This window comes from Dufourea novaeangliae, unplaced genomic scaffold (genome assembly GCF_001272555.1).
Source record: "Dufourea novaeangliae isolate 0120121106 unplaced genomic scaffold, ASM127255v1 scaffold355, whole genome shotgun sequence".
Classification (NCBI taxonomy): domain Eukaryota; kingdom Metazoa; phylum Arthropoda; class Insecta; order Hymenoptera; family Halictidae; genus Dufourea; species Dufourea novaeangliae.
Window position 1 is genome coordinate 375,701 of NW_015374251.1, and position 14,409 is coordinate 390,109.

The 14,409-nt window shown below is 35.6% G+C and overlaps 2 protein-coding genes across 2 annotated transcripts; one reads left to right on the forward strand and one right to left on the reverse strand.

Annotated features, from left to right (window-relative positions):
* The first annotated feature begins 1,574 nt into the window (after positions 1-1,574).
* LOC107192559 (DENN domain-containing protein 1A) lies at positions 1,575-8,027 on the forward strand. Its single transcript, XM_015581849.1, is given in 16 exon segments — positions 1,575-1,864; positions 1,866-1,900; positions 2,496-2,651; positions 2,834-2,971; positions 3,071-3,209; positions 3,274-3,327; positions 3,400-3,657; positions 3,733-3,834; positions 3,934-4,161; positions 4,253-4,429; positions 4,517-4,549; positions 4,882-4,936; positions 5,000-5,153; positions 5,254-5,386; positions 6,247-6,948; positions 7,256-8,027. Coding segments are annotated over 16 exon segments (2,817 nt in total). The 5' UTR covers positions 1,575-1,828; the 3' UTR covers positions 7,673-8,027.
* Positions 8,028-8,755: 728 nt separating this feature from the next.
* Positions 8,756-14,137, reverse strand: LOC107192550 (valine--tRNA ligase). The gene is made up of 18 exons (XM_015581835.1): positions 13,820-14,137; positions 13,249-13,422; positions 12,998-13,125; positions 12,746-12,910; positions 12,471-12,672; positions 12,122-12,410; positions 11,926-12,050; positions 11,703-11,848; positions 11,417-11,621; positions 11,178-11,351; positions 10,991-11,112; positions 10,812-10,920; positions 10,465-10,740; positions 9,936-10,271; positions 9,701-9,856; positions 9,428-9,631; positions 9,071-9,346; positions 8,756-9,005 (listed from the first exon to the last, which is right to left on the reverse strand). Exons 1-18 carry the CDS (start codon positions 13,988-13,990, stop codon positions 8,790-8,792), a joined length of 3,474 nt encoding a protein of 1,157 aa, XP_015437321.1. The 5' UTR covers positions 13,991-14,137; the 3' UTR covers positions 8,756-8,789.
* Positions 14,138-14,409: the final 272 nt, after the last annotated feature.

Below are 14,409 nucleotides of genomic sequence, written 5' to 3' on the forward strand. Positions count from 1 at the left end.
TTCTACATATTATCATTCCCCGATCTGTTCTCTTATTATCCATATCCCTTTTCTACTTTATTATAGTAAGCGAGCAGTTTAAAAATGGCTGCCAATTCACTAGCAAAATTGCCACGAATTACATATCTAGAATCTCTGTGTGTAATTTCACGATTGAATATCTATTTTCATCGTCAGGACGGTAGGTGCGTCGCGAGAAATAACCGCAAACTATCTCTCCGTTGACCCCTTTTCTTTATCTAGACACAAAGCATTCTGATTAGAATACGTATACGTATTAATGAAAGGAATTTCTGTCTTCAAATGTTAAATCCAGTATTACAGTTTTTTCATTTAAACAGATAAAATATATAGAATTCTGTGATTACTCAAAAACAAATGTATTCTCTGTGCAATCGTTTTTCTTCTTCATTAGTGACAATATAAATGAAATTTCATAATACAAAATCTGAAGTAAATGTACATTCATTCAGAATCGCATATATACGTATAACAAAGTAGAAACTACTTAATATTATAGTTATATTGACATTTACCTATGATCTTGTTTTATATACATTTTATTGTACGATGTATTCAGTGTAAGAACGTTCCATTTCTTGTTACTAAAAAATCTCGGTTATTATTTATATTTCGCGCCTTCGACTTTTGTCATTGAATACCGAGTGTTGTAGATAGAATAAAATCCTCAGTTTGCAACAGAAGGAAGAAACATGTGGTTCTATCTACGAGCACACGCTCAAGCTATTAGCCAATTATTCCCACTGTTTGCCGCGAGATGTCTTTACGCCATTTGTAAGCCTATTTCATTAAGTCAATTAAATATTAATGAAAACTGTAACGTACCGCAGTTATTATACAATAATATTTTAATAGGAGACTTTAGAGAATAATCATATGTTAATGGAGTACGTATTTAGTGTGTACTTTTTATGTACTTAAGATTTAATTGTTAAGCAGATACGTCATCTACCGATGAAAATGTGGTACTAATTAATTAGCAACTTGGGACTTTTATCGTAGATGGTGCTACATGTGTTTTTTTTTATCATTTCTATCAAACGTATGTATGCAAGAATTAAACATTAATTAAAGACGCCAACCCCTACAGCTGTTAGTGAACAAATGTATGAGAATATAGCGAACAATCACACAATAAGAGAGAATTCTCTTAATATAGGGCTGAAGACTTTTGAGTTACCTTATTTATAGGGATGAATGTATATATAACTACAGTAAGCTTCCGATAACAAATCTTACAATTAGTTTTCGATAACCAAACCGATAAGAAATCTTACAGTTAGTCTGCTTATTAGTCATCATCGTAGCAAGTGATACGTTTCAGAGCTCCCTTCAGTTTTAGATAATGTTACACGATGATGACATACGACGACACAAACGCAGTCCGAACCACGGAATGTACCAAATGAACGCGTATCGTGTAACTGTACTTTCTCTTTCGTGCTTGTGTCAAGATAAAAAGAGACAGAAAACGTGGAGGGAATAACCCGAATAACTACGACAAACCGTGCTGTTATCGAGACTCTGCTACACGTTCAACGATGTACTACACTTTCAAATTAACATGAGGTATTTTCGTAATCGTCGAGCGATGCGTATATCAGGCTAGTAGGCGTGATTTCGATGCGAACTACTGTTACTATAGTCAATTAAAGTTAATAGGTGGTACGGTGCTTGCTAGTTGAGTCTTGTGAAAAAGGACAGATAGACAGAAGGCACATTGTTCTGTAAAATGATAGCGAACTACGCGACACGGTTAAAATTCACATGAATGGAAGGCGTTACTGTCATGTAGTGCGTACATACAATGACGTATAGACGTCAAGTGCACACCAAGTACTTATTTTTTTTTCGCTGTTATCATGGGTTCCAGATTGAGGCAAGTGAATTTTTCATTCATCACAGAGTTTTTTTTTTTCTTATGCAAATGTTATTTCGTGGGTATCTCTGCCCTTCATTCAGTGGTATTCCTGTTCCTATCCTGAAATATGTTTTCTGTTTGTACAACAAATAAAGTAAGTGAAAGTACGTTCGTCTCTATGGCATGCTACTGTTGCCCAAGTATCTTGCTCAATCAGTGTTTAATACATACCAATTAATAGATTCAGCCGTTTATTTGTCAGAAATTGAGAGGTTGTTACAGTCTGATAAGCGAATGTTCATGATATAAATCTCTGTTTACTACATGTATAATACTATGCAGAGCATGTGTACTCTATTGTTTGAACATAGGAATTAAAAAGAGTTTATTACAAACACACATTATGTTGTAGTTGCAGTAAAAGAGATAACAATATTACTAAGATAATTACATGCTTTATCTTTCAATTTAAGATGTATTAATGAGTTATCTAAATGATTTCAATTGGCACATGTAAATCATATGTACTTATGTACAATAGTATGTATGATTTTGACATATTTGATGTATAATATTTAAATGAAGATTTACAAAAATGTATTAATATTTCCAGGGACAATGTGCAACATCTTTTTGAATGTTTCTGTGAGGTAGCTGCACCGTTAGGGGAAAAACCACCTTGGATACTCCAAAAGTACCCTAGCCCCTTCTCAGATGAGGAAATACTTAAATCGGTCCCTAAATTTGCATACCCTTGTGAAATAGAAAAGTAAGATTTAAGTAATCATTATTAGTATCAAATAAGGGATAATATCTTCTAGCACAGAAAGAGTAATATTATAACTAAGATTAAGTGTGATAACATAATGAAAACAACAGAGTGTATTCCACAGAAAATAAAAAAATTCTTAAAATTTGTTAATACTATTATACGACTATTTATTATTTCAGCTTACTAGTGCAGCACTTTTCGTTTGTACTCACTAGTATAGACTCAAAATGGACATTTGGTTTCTGTCGGCATGATCCTAAGACAGACACAGGTCTAGTAATTCTAAGTGCATTACCATGGCATGAAATATTTTACAAGTTAGTATATTACCCAGTATTTCTAAAGACAAATTTTATACAATGTAGATTATATTTGGGTATAAGTAAAGCATGGGTATTTTGCATATATATATATAGGCTTTTAAACAAGATTGCAACATTACTTCAAAGCACTGGCACTGCAGAAGATCTTTGGAAATTTCTCGAAACTGTATACAACAGTACAGTTCCAATTCCTGGTAGTTCCATATCCATTCCTGTACCAAACTCTAAAGTGGTATGTAACCTGGTAGACCAAATTCATATTTAATACATTTAGTTACATGTTTATTAATTTTCAGAATTTTGTTTATCAAAGTCCAAAGCAATTTCAACTACCAAGTATACCAGAAAATGTAAGGAATTATAAATCCATATATTGCACTTTCAAATAAAGTATTTCGTGCATAAATGCTTAATTGTTTCAGAGAAATCTGACTGAATATTACAGTGCCGTTGATGCTCAGAATATGATGATAGTATTTGCCTCCATGTTATATGAACGACGAATTATTTTCACTTCGAAACGGCTTTCGAGATTGAGCGCTTGTGTTCAGGCATGCAACGCTTTGATTTATCCAATGATTTGGCAACATATATATATTCCAGTGTTACCGTTATCGTTAATTGACTATTTATTAGCGCCAATGCCGTTTTTAATCGGAGTACCAATCCCAACGCTTCAGGTACTTATAAATAATCTGCGTGGATTATTGTTTAAAAATATAAATTCGCTGATAGATATTTTATCTTACTTTCAGAGAGTGCGGAAGAGTGATTTGGGTGAAGTAGTCATTTTGGATGCAGACAATAATACCATAGAAACTCCGTTCCAAGATTTGGAATCTTTACCTCAGGACGTAGTTCGTATAAATACATAATTTTACTTCCGGAGAAACGAATTTATTCTTAAGAATTCAAACACATCTTAAATAATAAAATAAAAAGTTTCTTTGTCCCAGGTAACCAATTTGAAGAAGGCATTACGCAATAGAGCTGCATTACTCGGAGATGGGGTATCCAGGGCATTTTTACGAGCATTGGTACAGCTAACTGCTGGATACAGGGATGCATTAACTTTAGAGCAAGGACAGAGTATTACCTTTAATCAGAATGCGTTTGTGGAAAGCAGACCATCTTCCATGCAACCTTTTTTACGAAAAATGCTGGAGTTACAGATATTTCAGCAGGTACGAAAAAAGGAATTTCTTATACGAGTTTATACCAATTTAGATATGCAACTTTCTAATTCATCGTTATATAAATTTATTTATATTTTAGTTTATAGAGGAAAGACTGAACATGCTTAATTCCGGACTGGGCTTTTCGGATGAATTCGAAATGGAAGCTTGCAGCTATTCCGCGAAATCTAGTAGTAAATTTATGCAACAATATCGAGAATGGACATACGCCATGCGAAAAGAAAGTTCTGCGTTTTTCCGCAGTGTGAAGGACAAGGTGAATTGATTTTCATTCTCTTACGAACGTACTCCACGCATCGGTTTCGAGTTGAATTTTTGTATTTGTGATTGCCTTCGATTTCAGGCCAATCCAGCCGTAAAATATGCAGTTAAATCAGTAAGTTTAGAGTGATATATGTACGAAGCTCGCCGTGTTTTCATAGATTGTGTTATTAACACTAATACCTTTTACTAATCACGTATTTACCAGCTTTTATCTTCACTATTAATTGCACTAATTTTGAAGTCTTTGATTTCAAACATAACATATTTACTCTGTGTATATAAACTGTGTAAATTTATTTTGATCCGAATACGTATGCAAAGGATCAGTCAAAAACAGCCAGGCTTAATCTTGTATCGTTCAGTCAAGATCAATATTGATTTACATTTATTTCCACGGAGTTCACTTGGATATTGTGTACATTTTTTTGCACCATATGTTCGCAGGTTAAAGACAAAGGAAAGGATATGAAAACAGCGTACAAAGGACTAAAATGGAAAGGTAGGTGTTTCGTTTGTTTAGAATTTCTTAAAATATCCTAGTATATTTTGTTTATTTTTTCAGGACGATCGAACAGAACTGAAACAAGTATGAGATTCCACCAACCAAGATCTGCACCCAGTTCACCCACATCGGATAGAAGGCCGATTGATTTCACATCACCACCGAAATCTCCAAATGGCTTTACCGCAACCACCAGTTACAGGAAAGATCTTCGGTTACGTAACAATAATTTCACTGATTCAAAGTACATTTGCATTTCTCGATTGTGCAGTTATATTGTATTGTATGTTTTATTCGTATAATTGAACTTACAGTAGGAAACAATATTCGCCATTGAGTCCCAGTTCTCCAGAGGAACCTGATTCTCCGCCGGAACGGGTCAACATCGATCTTATGCAAGAACTTCGCCATGTGATATTTCCAAATACACCTCCTGTTGATCGAACAGTAAGTTTATCACTGTTTTTAAATCACATAGTATATACGTTGACCGTGTAATCTCAAACTGTATAAGAACCAACAGTCTGTGGAAACGTCAGTGTTTGTTATTTACATGTATATATTGCTTATTACAATGCGTAACGTTGTAGCCAACATCGGTAGCATGATTACAAAGGTTAGGTTACATAACCAGGGTGGGCCAGGGCGGGTGGTATAATGTTAATACTTTGTTTTGCATATAGAATAACCTCCTGGCCGACCCTGTATCTACAATGAAAATTATCTGTTTAAAATCGAAGCCTATGCATGCACTATTTCTAAATGTTTTCATTCCAATAATCTTAGGTCCTATTCAGACACGACGGTATCAATCACACGGAAAAGAATGATTTCGATGAGTGCGACGTACTCGGGTCCACTTTAAAGCATTCGTGGCAAGGCGGAAAAGTTTTCAGGCCCTTATAAATTAGTTTTCTGCCCGAAGTCGAGCCTCCACTTAGCTTCTGTTTTGATTGATTCCACAGGGGGACGCCCCCAGCGGTGGGAATAACGCCGTTGCTCCTGTCGCATTCATCGAGGAATCACTGTACTTGAGTAATCTAAAGAAAAGATACTCGAGACTGCACACTGATGCCGTGCTTTTCCCACTTGCTTCAACAAAACTAACGACTGTAAGATCAACACCGCCGTGTCTGAATGGGGCCTTATAGGAGCAGTTTCGTTAGTTTGGCATTATTTCGAATGCAAGAATGAAATGTATGTCAGTGAAGTATCGTATTACGTGTATACATTCGTAATTATTCTAATTCTGTCCATGAAATAATTGTACTCGATAAATGTAAGAACGTGTCATGCATCAATTTCAGTTGAAGCCAGTGCGCAGCTTAGACAGCTTGAGACCTGCATGGAGTGGGCACATACGGCACGGCCCCCCGCCTAGTACAGTTGTCGCGAATCCAATCAATGCCTCCCCAACACAAACTCTCTCCTGTCACGCTCCAAATTTTACCTTAATAAGTTCGGTCGATCACTCGAATATATCGTTAAATACCAACGATGTGTTAACCAATAATACTCAGATCGGTGTAAGTAAATCATCATTGCCATTGAATTCATCGGCCGTGAAATCGGATAAAACGGGCGAGAATAAGACCGACAAAATGTTACCTGTGACTGTTTTGCAAAAACCCGTCGGCAACGTGTTGTCCAATAATCATTTACACGACTCTATGAAGCATAATTCTAATACATATTCGCAACCGCAGAAGACTGACGCGAACCAATATCGGAATGACGTCGAAAGTTTCCCAAATAATGTTAAATATTACGCAGATGACGTTCTCATCAGTTACGATCCAGACACGGAAAATAAACCCTTCGATACGTGTTTAAGAACCTTAAACTCCGATTCCTATCCGAATGACAGTGACCCTTTCGATACAAGTAAAGTGTTCACACCCTCCTACTTGCAACCATCAATTTTTCAAGCCGCAAACGCATCATTGTCTGTTAATTCGAACGTTCCATCCCATGTATTCAATAGTACATCCTGTTCTGCACATCCAAAGGTAAACGTCATCATTTGTTATTGACAATATATAATTTGTTTGTGACTCGATACAGGGATTGTGATTGCTAATCAATATAATAATAAAACCTGGGTGTTAACGGGGACCGTTGAATCGTTAATCCACATCATTAAATGAATCTTTGATCACAATTAGAATTCCTGAATCGGTAATCGCTTCTGAACAACCATTGTACAATCATTAAACATATATTTATAACTTTTCATTGGCTGATGTGTTGAGTAACGTTTGGTTTCACTGTTAAATCAACAATTGTCATTAATATTTTTATCCCGGTTATTTCTAGGATTCTCCCGAAGTGCCAGATTTGATTAGATTAGATTCAACGACGAGCAGTGATGATTTCGACCCGCTGCTCTCCAAGTCCATGGAACTGATGGGTTCGAAACCGATGACGCAGTCGTTACATGCACCGGAAATGGGCGAAGGTCTGAGTAATCCATTGTACCCGTACTTTCAACCGTTACACACGAGTAGAGATAAACAGCCGAAATCGTCCGACAACATTGGTGATTTGGATCTGTTGCAAGCCTACGGGCTGGACTTTAACAAGTTTAGTATAAGTAACGGCGATTCATCGACGAATAGTACCGCGGCATGCAACACATCCGAGAGCAGTATTAGCAATACCGATAACACGTTCAGTTTAACCTTGAACGCGCCCACTATTAAGTCGCAGAACAATTGGACGAAATTCGAGTAAGCGTTAGCGAATCAAATTAAAACACGTTCACATATCACAATTGTAAATACATAATAATTAGTATTCCTTTCTTTCTTCCGTTTTTTTTTTCTTTCTCTCTTTTCTGTTGATATCATTGTAAACATAAGCATCGTCGAACGCCTGTAGTAAATTAGTTGTAATATAAAAGTTAACGAGCAGGAAACAGTAACGTTTTAAATAACCAGCAAAACCGTATATAACAGTTTTGCATTGTAGCACAATTTGTAACAGTATGTCCTCGTACGTTTATTATTGTTTTTTTTTTCCTTTTTTCATGAAAGAAAAAACAACTGACCCGACACGTTTGAACGTCCATTCGGTCCGCGCAATTTGGAAATCTCACATTGTATGTGTATGCCCTTAGAAAATTTCGAGTGTCGCGTACGGAGTTTGTTTCTATCGATGCTTTTGAATACCAAGTATCGGGAACGGGAAGCACAAGTCGAAAACTGAAAGAAATACTGAAAAGTATTGAAAATATACTCTTTAATACTATTTCGATAAGTTCTTGAAATGCCTGATATACGTGTGTACATTAAAAACATAAGAAAAAAAATGGAAATAATCGTACAAAAATATATTGACACAATTAGGTAATACTGATAACGGAAAACCTTACATCGGTAACTTATATAATTCAATACTTTATCACGATGCGTAACACGACTGCTCCCATGTGTTATCTCCCGAAGAAGTCAAATTGATAGTATCTTTATTAAAAGTGATCAGTAGCCGGAGGAAATGATCGATCGAAACAAATTAAGCACGATTATTGAAATTATTAGTTCGTCCTTGTTAGGTTTTAACTATATTAATTTTAACGATTGTTGCACATTCATTGATAACGCTTTATAATAAACGAATATGAAATGTAAGTCTCTTTTACAATCCGTGTGATTATCTATATTACCTACCTCGTTTTCATGTAAATAAAAAAAAATCATCGGGTAATTTTAAAAATCGACTCAACGCGTTTTATCAAAAAATTCATTTAATATCATGACCTATTAAAAGACAAGACTATCGATCATTTTTCGTGATATGGAATCAAATAAATAAGGGACTGTTGTGGACATAAAATTGAAGTATCTAAGAGTTACATTGTTCGTAAAGCAGCTATTGCATCGATAATTCGTTGTAATTCCCTTTCGCTGTTTGTTAACTTCTCTTTGTTACTGTTTTGTACATCTAATGGTACTTTGACATTATAATCGGAAGCTTCCATAGCCTGCTTTGTTTTCTGTACAATATCCGCTAGCTGTTCTTCCTTTTTACTAAGTTTCTCTAACTCCTTCTTTGGATCGATTAAACCCTGTAATATTATTAGAAGATTTAGTGAATGGATGTCTAAATTGTTTCGAAGAGTAGTATTGTTACCTTCAGCAGCAGATGCACTTGAACTTTGTCAGTCACAGTAATTATAGCACACCCTGATGGAGGTTCATTTGTACTAATTATAGAATAGGCAAGCGTCTCTATTAATAATTGATAATCCATGAGTTTTGCTTGCAAGTTATCGTCGGAACATACGAGGAACGCTTCGGTTTTGGTTTTATTTGGTAAATTATAGGTAGCACGCGCCGACCTGACGTTCTTTACGATTTTGTTGGCAAAATCAACATCCTTCTCTACTTCCAGATTCCTCCATGGGCACTGTGTAATCATTCGACAATTACATGGAAAATATATTTATGAAATCAACGTGACAACGTAACAGAAGGAATGTTTTAATACCTCTGAAAGTTCTGGATACGGACTAACACAAATACTGGGATAAATTAGTTCTTTACGAGGCAATCGTTGATAAAGTTCTTCCGTTATGAATGGCATGAACGGAGCCAACAATCTTAATCCAACATCCAATGTCTTTAACAAAGTCCTTCTTGCAGCAGATTTCTTCTCGTTATCGTTCCCTTGAAATACTGGTTTTAAATACTCCTGAAATAATCACGGACATTAATATTATAAATCGGACATTCCTAATTGTCGATCAATTATTATACCAACCAGGTAAATATCACATAAATCGTACAACCAAAGATTGTAACAGGCGGTCGTCGCTGTTGTGAAATCATATTGCGCCATTGCTTCGTCACACGTCTTCGCCGCGTGACTCACGCGAGAAAGCATCCACAGATCGACATTTGTTTCGGTAGAAAATGACTAAGCGATAAAAAGAACATAAATATCTTTATGTACATTCATAAAACCGATTTCTATTCTCGCTAAAACGCAGCATTACCTTTTTATTACTGTTACGGTTACTGTGAACTTTGCAAGCACACTGTGGTAAGATTTTACCTTGTTCCGCACGGAACACAGATTGTTCTTCTTGACTGTACGACGCGATGTGTGTGTACCAACGATGCAAGTGCGAATAGCTGGAAATGTTCACATTCAATTCGACGAATGCCTGGTAAACATTTGCATCGATCTGCGATGGAGTGTATCCATCTAGATAAGGATAATCACTTAAATAATTATTCAAGGCTTCCTGCACGCACGTTTCCTTCAAGGTGCATTGGTACCATTCATTGTCACCTACCATACTAGTGCTATTCAGCGCATTGTGGTTCGTCTGTAAATAGAAACATCAATTTTATACTAAATTAAGTTATATAGAATGTCCTGTAACTGCTGGTAATCGGTCAGAATGCAATGTCAATCTTTCATTCCGTGCTTTCTATATTTATGTATTTTGATTTAGTTACGAGACACCCTGTATACAGAAATATACTCCAATTTAGAAAGAAACATGTTCTTGACCTTACCAATTGGACATCGTTGTTGTCCAAATCACAATTAAGATACGTAAGACCAAATTTTGTTGCGTTCCATATCTTATTACAGAAAAATCTGTATCCTTGGACACGAAGAATGTCGAGATTGATATCACGACCTTGGGTCGTGTAAGCGCACAAAGCGAATCTTAATGCATCCGTACCGCACTCAGGTATTCCTTGTGGATAATCGCGTTTTTGTCCTTCTATCGCGCGCTTTAGCTCCTTCGGATCCAAATTGGTATCTAATAATTGTTTATGAAGATCCTAAACAGTGTTTATAATTAAAGTTATTTCACTTCTACCAATGAAAATAGTGTATTTCTCGTGAAATATACCTCCAACGATATTCCGTTAATTACATCCATTGGGTCTATGACATTTCCTAGGGATTTGCTCATCTTCCTTCCATGTGCATCTCGTACCATCGCATGCAAATATACCTCTCTGATAAAATATTATTAGTCAACCTATGTTTTTCATTATATTGATACATAACTTAAATACATGTACATACTTAAATGGTAATTTTCCCATTAACTTCTGACCAAGAAATACCATTCTTGCCACCCAGAAGAATAATATATCATGCCCAGTTTCTAATAATGTACCAGGATAAAATGCATCGAGCTCTTCAGTCTGGAAAATTGTAACATTAACATTCAATGACATGCTCGAGATTCTATAGATAAATGTTTCTGTACCTTATCTGGCCATCCAAATACCGAAAACGGAAATAGACCAGACGAAAACCATGTGTCTAGCACATCAGGATCTTGTTCGACAATTATATTATCCACGGTTATGCCCAATTTTCTGGCTGCTTTTTCTTTAGCTTCGCTTTCGGAATGTCCACACACCCAGATATCATCATCTGTCTATGTAAAACTGATTTGTGTACCAAACAGTAGTAATTACAATATGCAATTCTCCTTAAAATTACCTTTATACTTGCGTTGGTACCGATTACTTTCACCGAATAAGCGGGTATACGATGACCCCACCATAATTGACGAGAAATGCACCAATCCCTAATGTTCTCCATCCAGTGGTACCAGATTTTCTTATACTGTTCTGGAATAATTTTTAACTCGCCACTCTGGACCACTTCCATTGCTTTCGCTGCCATATCATTAGATCTTACATACCTGTGAACGAGGAAATACATGTGTAATTCTAATGTGCTTTCACATTTGTCATTTTTTTCCGCCGATATAATACTTGATTACCATTGTGGTTTCATCAATGGTTCAACAACATCTTTGGATCTACTGCATATCGGCACCACCATGGGATTGTCTTTGATTTCAACAAATAAATTTCTTACTGTTAATTCTTGGATTATAGCGACTCTGGCATGAAATCGTTTCATTCCCTATTCAATGAAATTGAAACATTAAATACGGAATTTTCCTTCTAACGTTTACGCAGTTTAAGTGAAAATATAAACACCGTAAATTGTCCGCAATCACCGACTACGTTCCCATTGTCATCGAAAATGGTAATAAATGGTAAATTGTGTCTTTTTCCCACTTCATAATCATTGGGATCATGAGCCGGTGTAATTTTTACAGCGCCTACAAAAGTTTATACATTTAAGTTAACATACTGTTTTTACGAAGAGGTTTCACGCAATTATAGTACTCACCTGTCCCAAATTCTCTTTCAACAAATTCGTCGGTGATGATAGGTATTTTCCTATTGCAAAACGGGTGCTGCACAGATTTCCCTATAAATTGAGTGTATCTACTATCCTGTGGATGCACAGCAATGGCTGTATCTCCTAGCATCGTCTCGATACGAGTGGTAGCTACTATTATTCTTTCCTTAGTATCAATTACTTCGTAAGCAAAAAATACCAACACACCAAATTCTACTTTTTCTTCGTATCCAGGAATCGAGAGTAACGTGCGTCCTGATAATTCAACTTTATCGACCTGAAACGTACATACGTTAAATACTGAACGTACGTAATTTATTCACTTGAGCATTCTCACTTCTATATCAGAGATAGCACTCTTTAGAGTGCAAGACCAGTTGACTAGACGATTGCTCCTGTAAATTACACCTTCGTCGTGTAATTTTATAAACGCTTCTGTAACGGCGCGACATAACTTTGGATCCATAGTAAAACAAGCACGATCCCAATCAAAGGAACCGCCTAATTTGCGTAACTGTAAATAGATTCTATTTCCTTTCCTGAAATAGATTTATATTATGCATAAATATGTCATTATTTTTTTTTTTACAAATACAGTCTATTTATACTCACTCTTCTTTCCACTTCCAAACTTTTTCTATAAAGTTTTCTCGCCCTATATCATGACGAGTTTTCTGCTCCTCCTTCCACAGTTTCTTTTCAACAACAACTTGAGTAGCAATACCTGCATGATCACAACCTGGATTCCATAAAGTTGTACGCCCTTTCATACGATTCCTTAGAAATTAGACAAAACATCTCTATACAAAATTATATTTTATGTATTATAGTTTCAAATCATACTATTTTACAAATACTGCTCACCATCTTGTAATAGCATCTTCTACAGCGTTTGTTAAAGCATGCCCAAGATGAAGAAAACCAGTCACATTAGGGGGTGGTATGACCATAATGAATTTGCCCTTCTGATTTGACTCTGATATGGATTTTCTCTACAATCGATAATAAAGATAAAATTAATAGAACAGTGTCTATAAAGTTAATACGGTGGTAACAAAGTAATCCAATTACTTTTCCAATTACTTTTTAAATGAACAAGTAATCCAATTACTTACACCATATTCAGGTTTAAAGAAACCTTGTTTTTCCCACCATGCATACCATGCAGCTTCAACATATTTCGGACTATATGTATCAGGCATACCACAGGTAACATTTTTTTTTTCTCCAGGAGGTGTATCGATCGTGTATACAGCGGATTCCTTGGATTCTTTTTTCTTTTCATTTTTCTAGAGAGACAAAATGAGATAACATGCAGTTTCATTGTCTCCATGGCATTATTCAAAATACAAATGATCAAATAAATATTTAATCGAGCAAGAATATTACACTTAATTTAATTATGTAACATTATATACAGAAATTAATCTGATTTATTCAATTAGAATCTGTCTCATGCTATATGTGTTCTGTCACATGGAGAATTTTTCAATTGTGATTTCAACGTTCAGAATACGAATCAGTCACGAAATTAACAATCATTCGTCTTTTTCGCGGTGAAAACAATTTCAAAAGATTACTGTATCATCATACGTGACAATAAGGACCATATGGACATAAAAGATTTCGACAATAATGAAGAAAAACAATGGGAATACTGTTGAAAAATTATTCAATCATTCTTACTTCAATTTTTTCTTTCACTTTTGTTATTTTATCGCTGCTCCCTTTTTTCTCCTGTTTCTGCTTAAACTTCTCGAGTTTCGCAGACTTCTTCGCCTCTTTCTGCAACTGTTTTGCGCTCTTTTGCGGGGCTTCGGCCTCACCGTTGATTTCTTCGTTTTTCATATCCACCATTCTACTAATAATCACCGTTTTCCAACGATTAATCAATTCTACAAACACGACACGAACTGACGACACAATTTAAAAAATTGCAACGTCAACCATGTGTTTCACTCTATGTCTCTACCGTTCAACCACGTTCAACTGCGTTCAACTAAATTACATGTGTTTTCGCCGATAAGTAGATCGGAAGGAGAGAAGAAACGTGTCTTCCAAACGTGCCACATTCTAGTACATTTCTTTCGATTAAATGCAAGGTGGCATGGATTAAGAAATTCATCGAATAAGTGCAGGGAACAATAGTCGCTCGTTTCTTTATAAATTTATATATATTTACTACAGAAGAGAGTCTAAAAACTCGTTGTTGAGAAAAGTAAGTTATTTACTAGACTATTTTTGTTTCGATTGTTTAAAATGTAACAGTTATATTT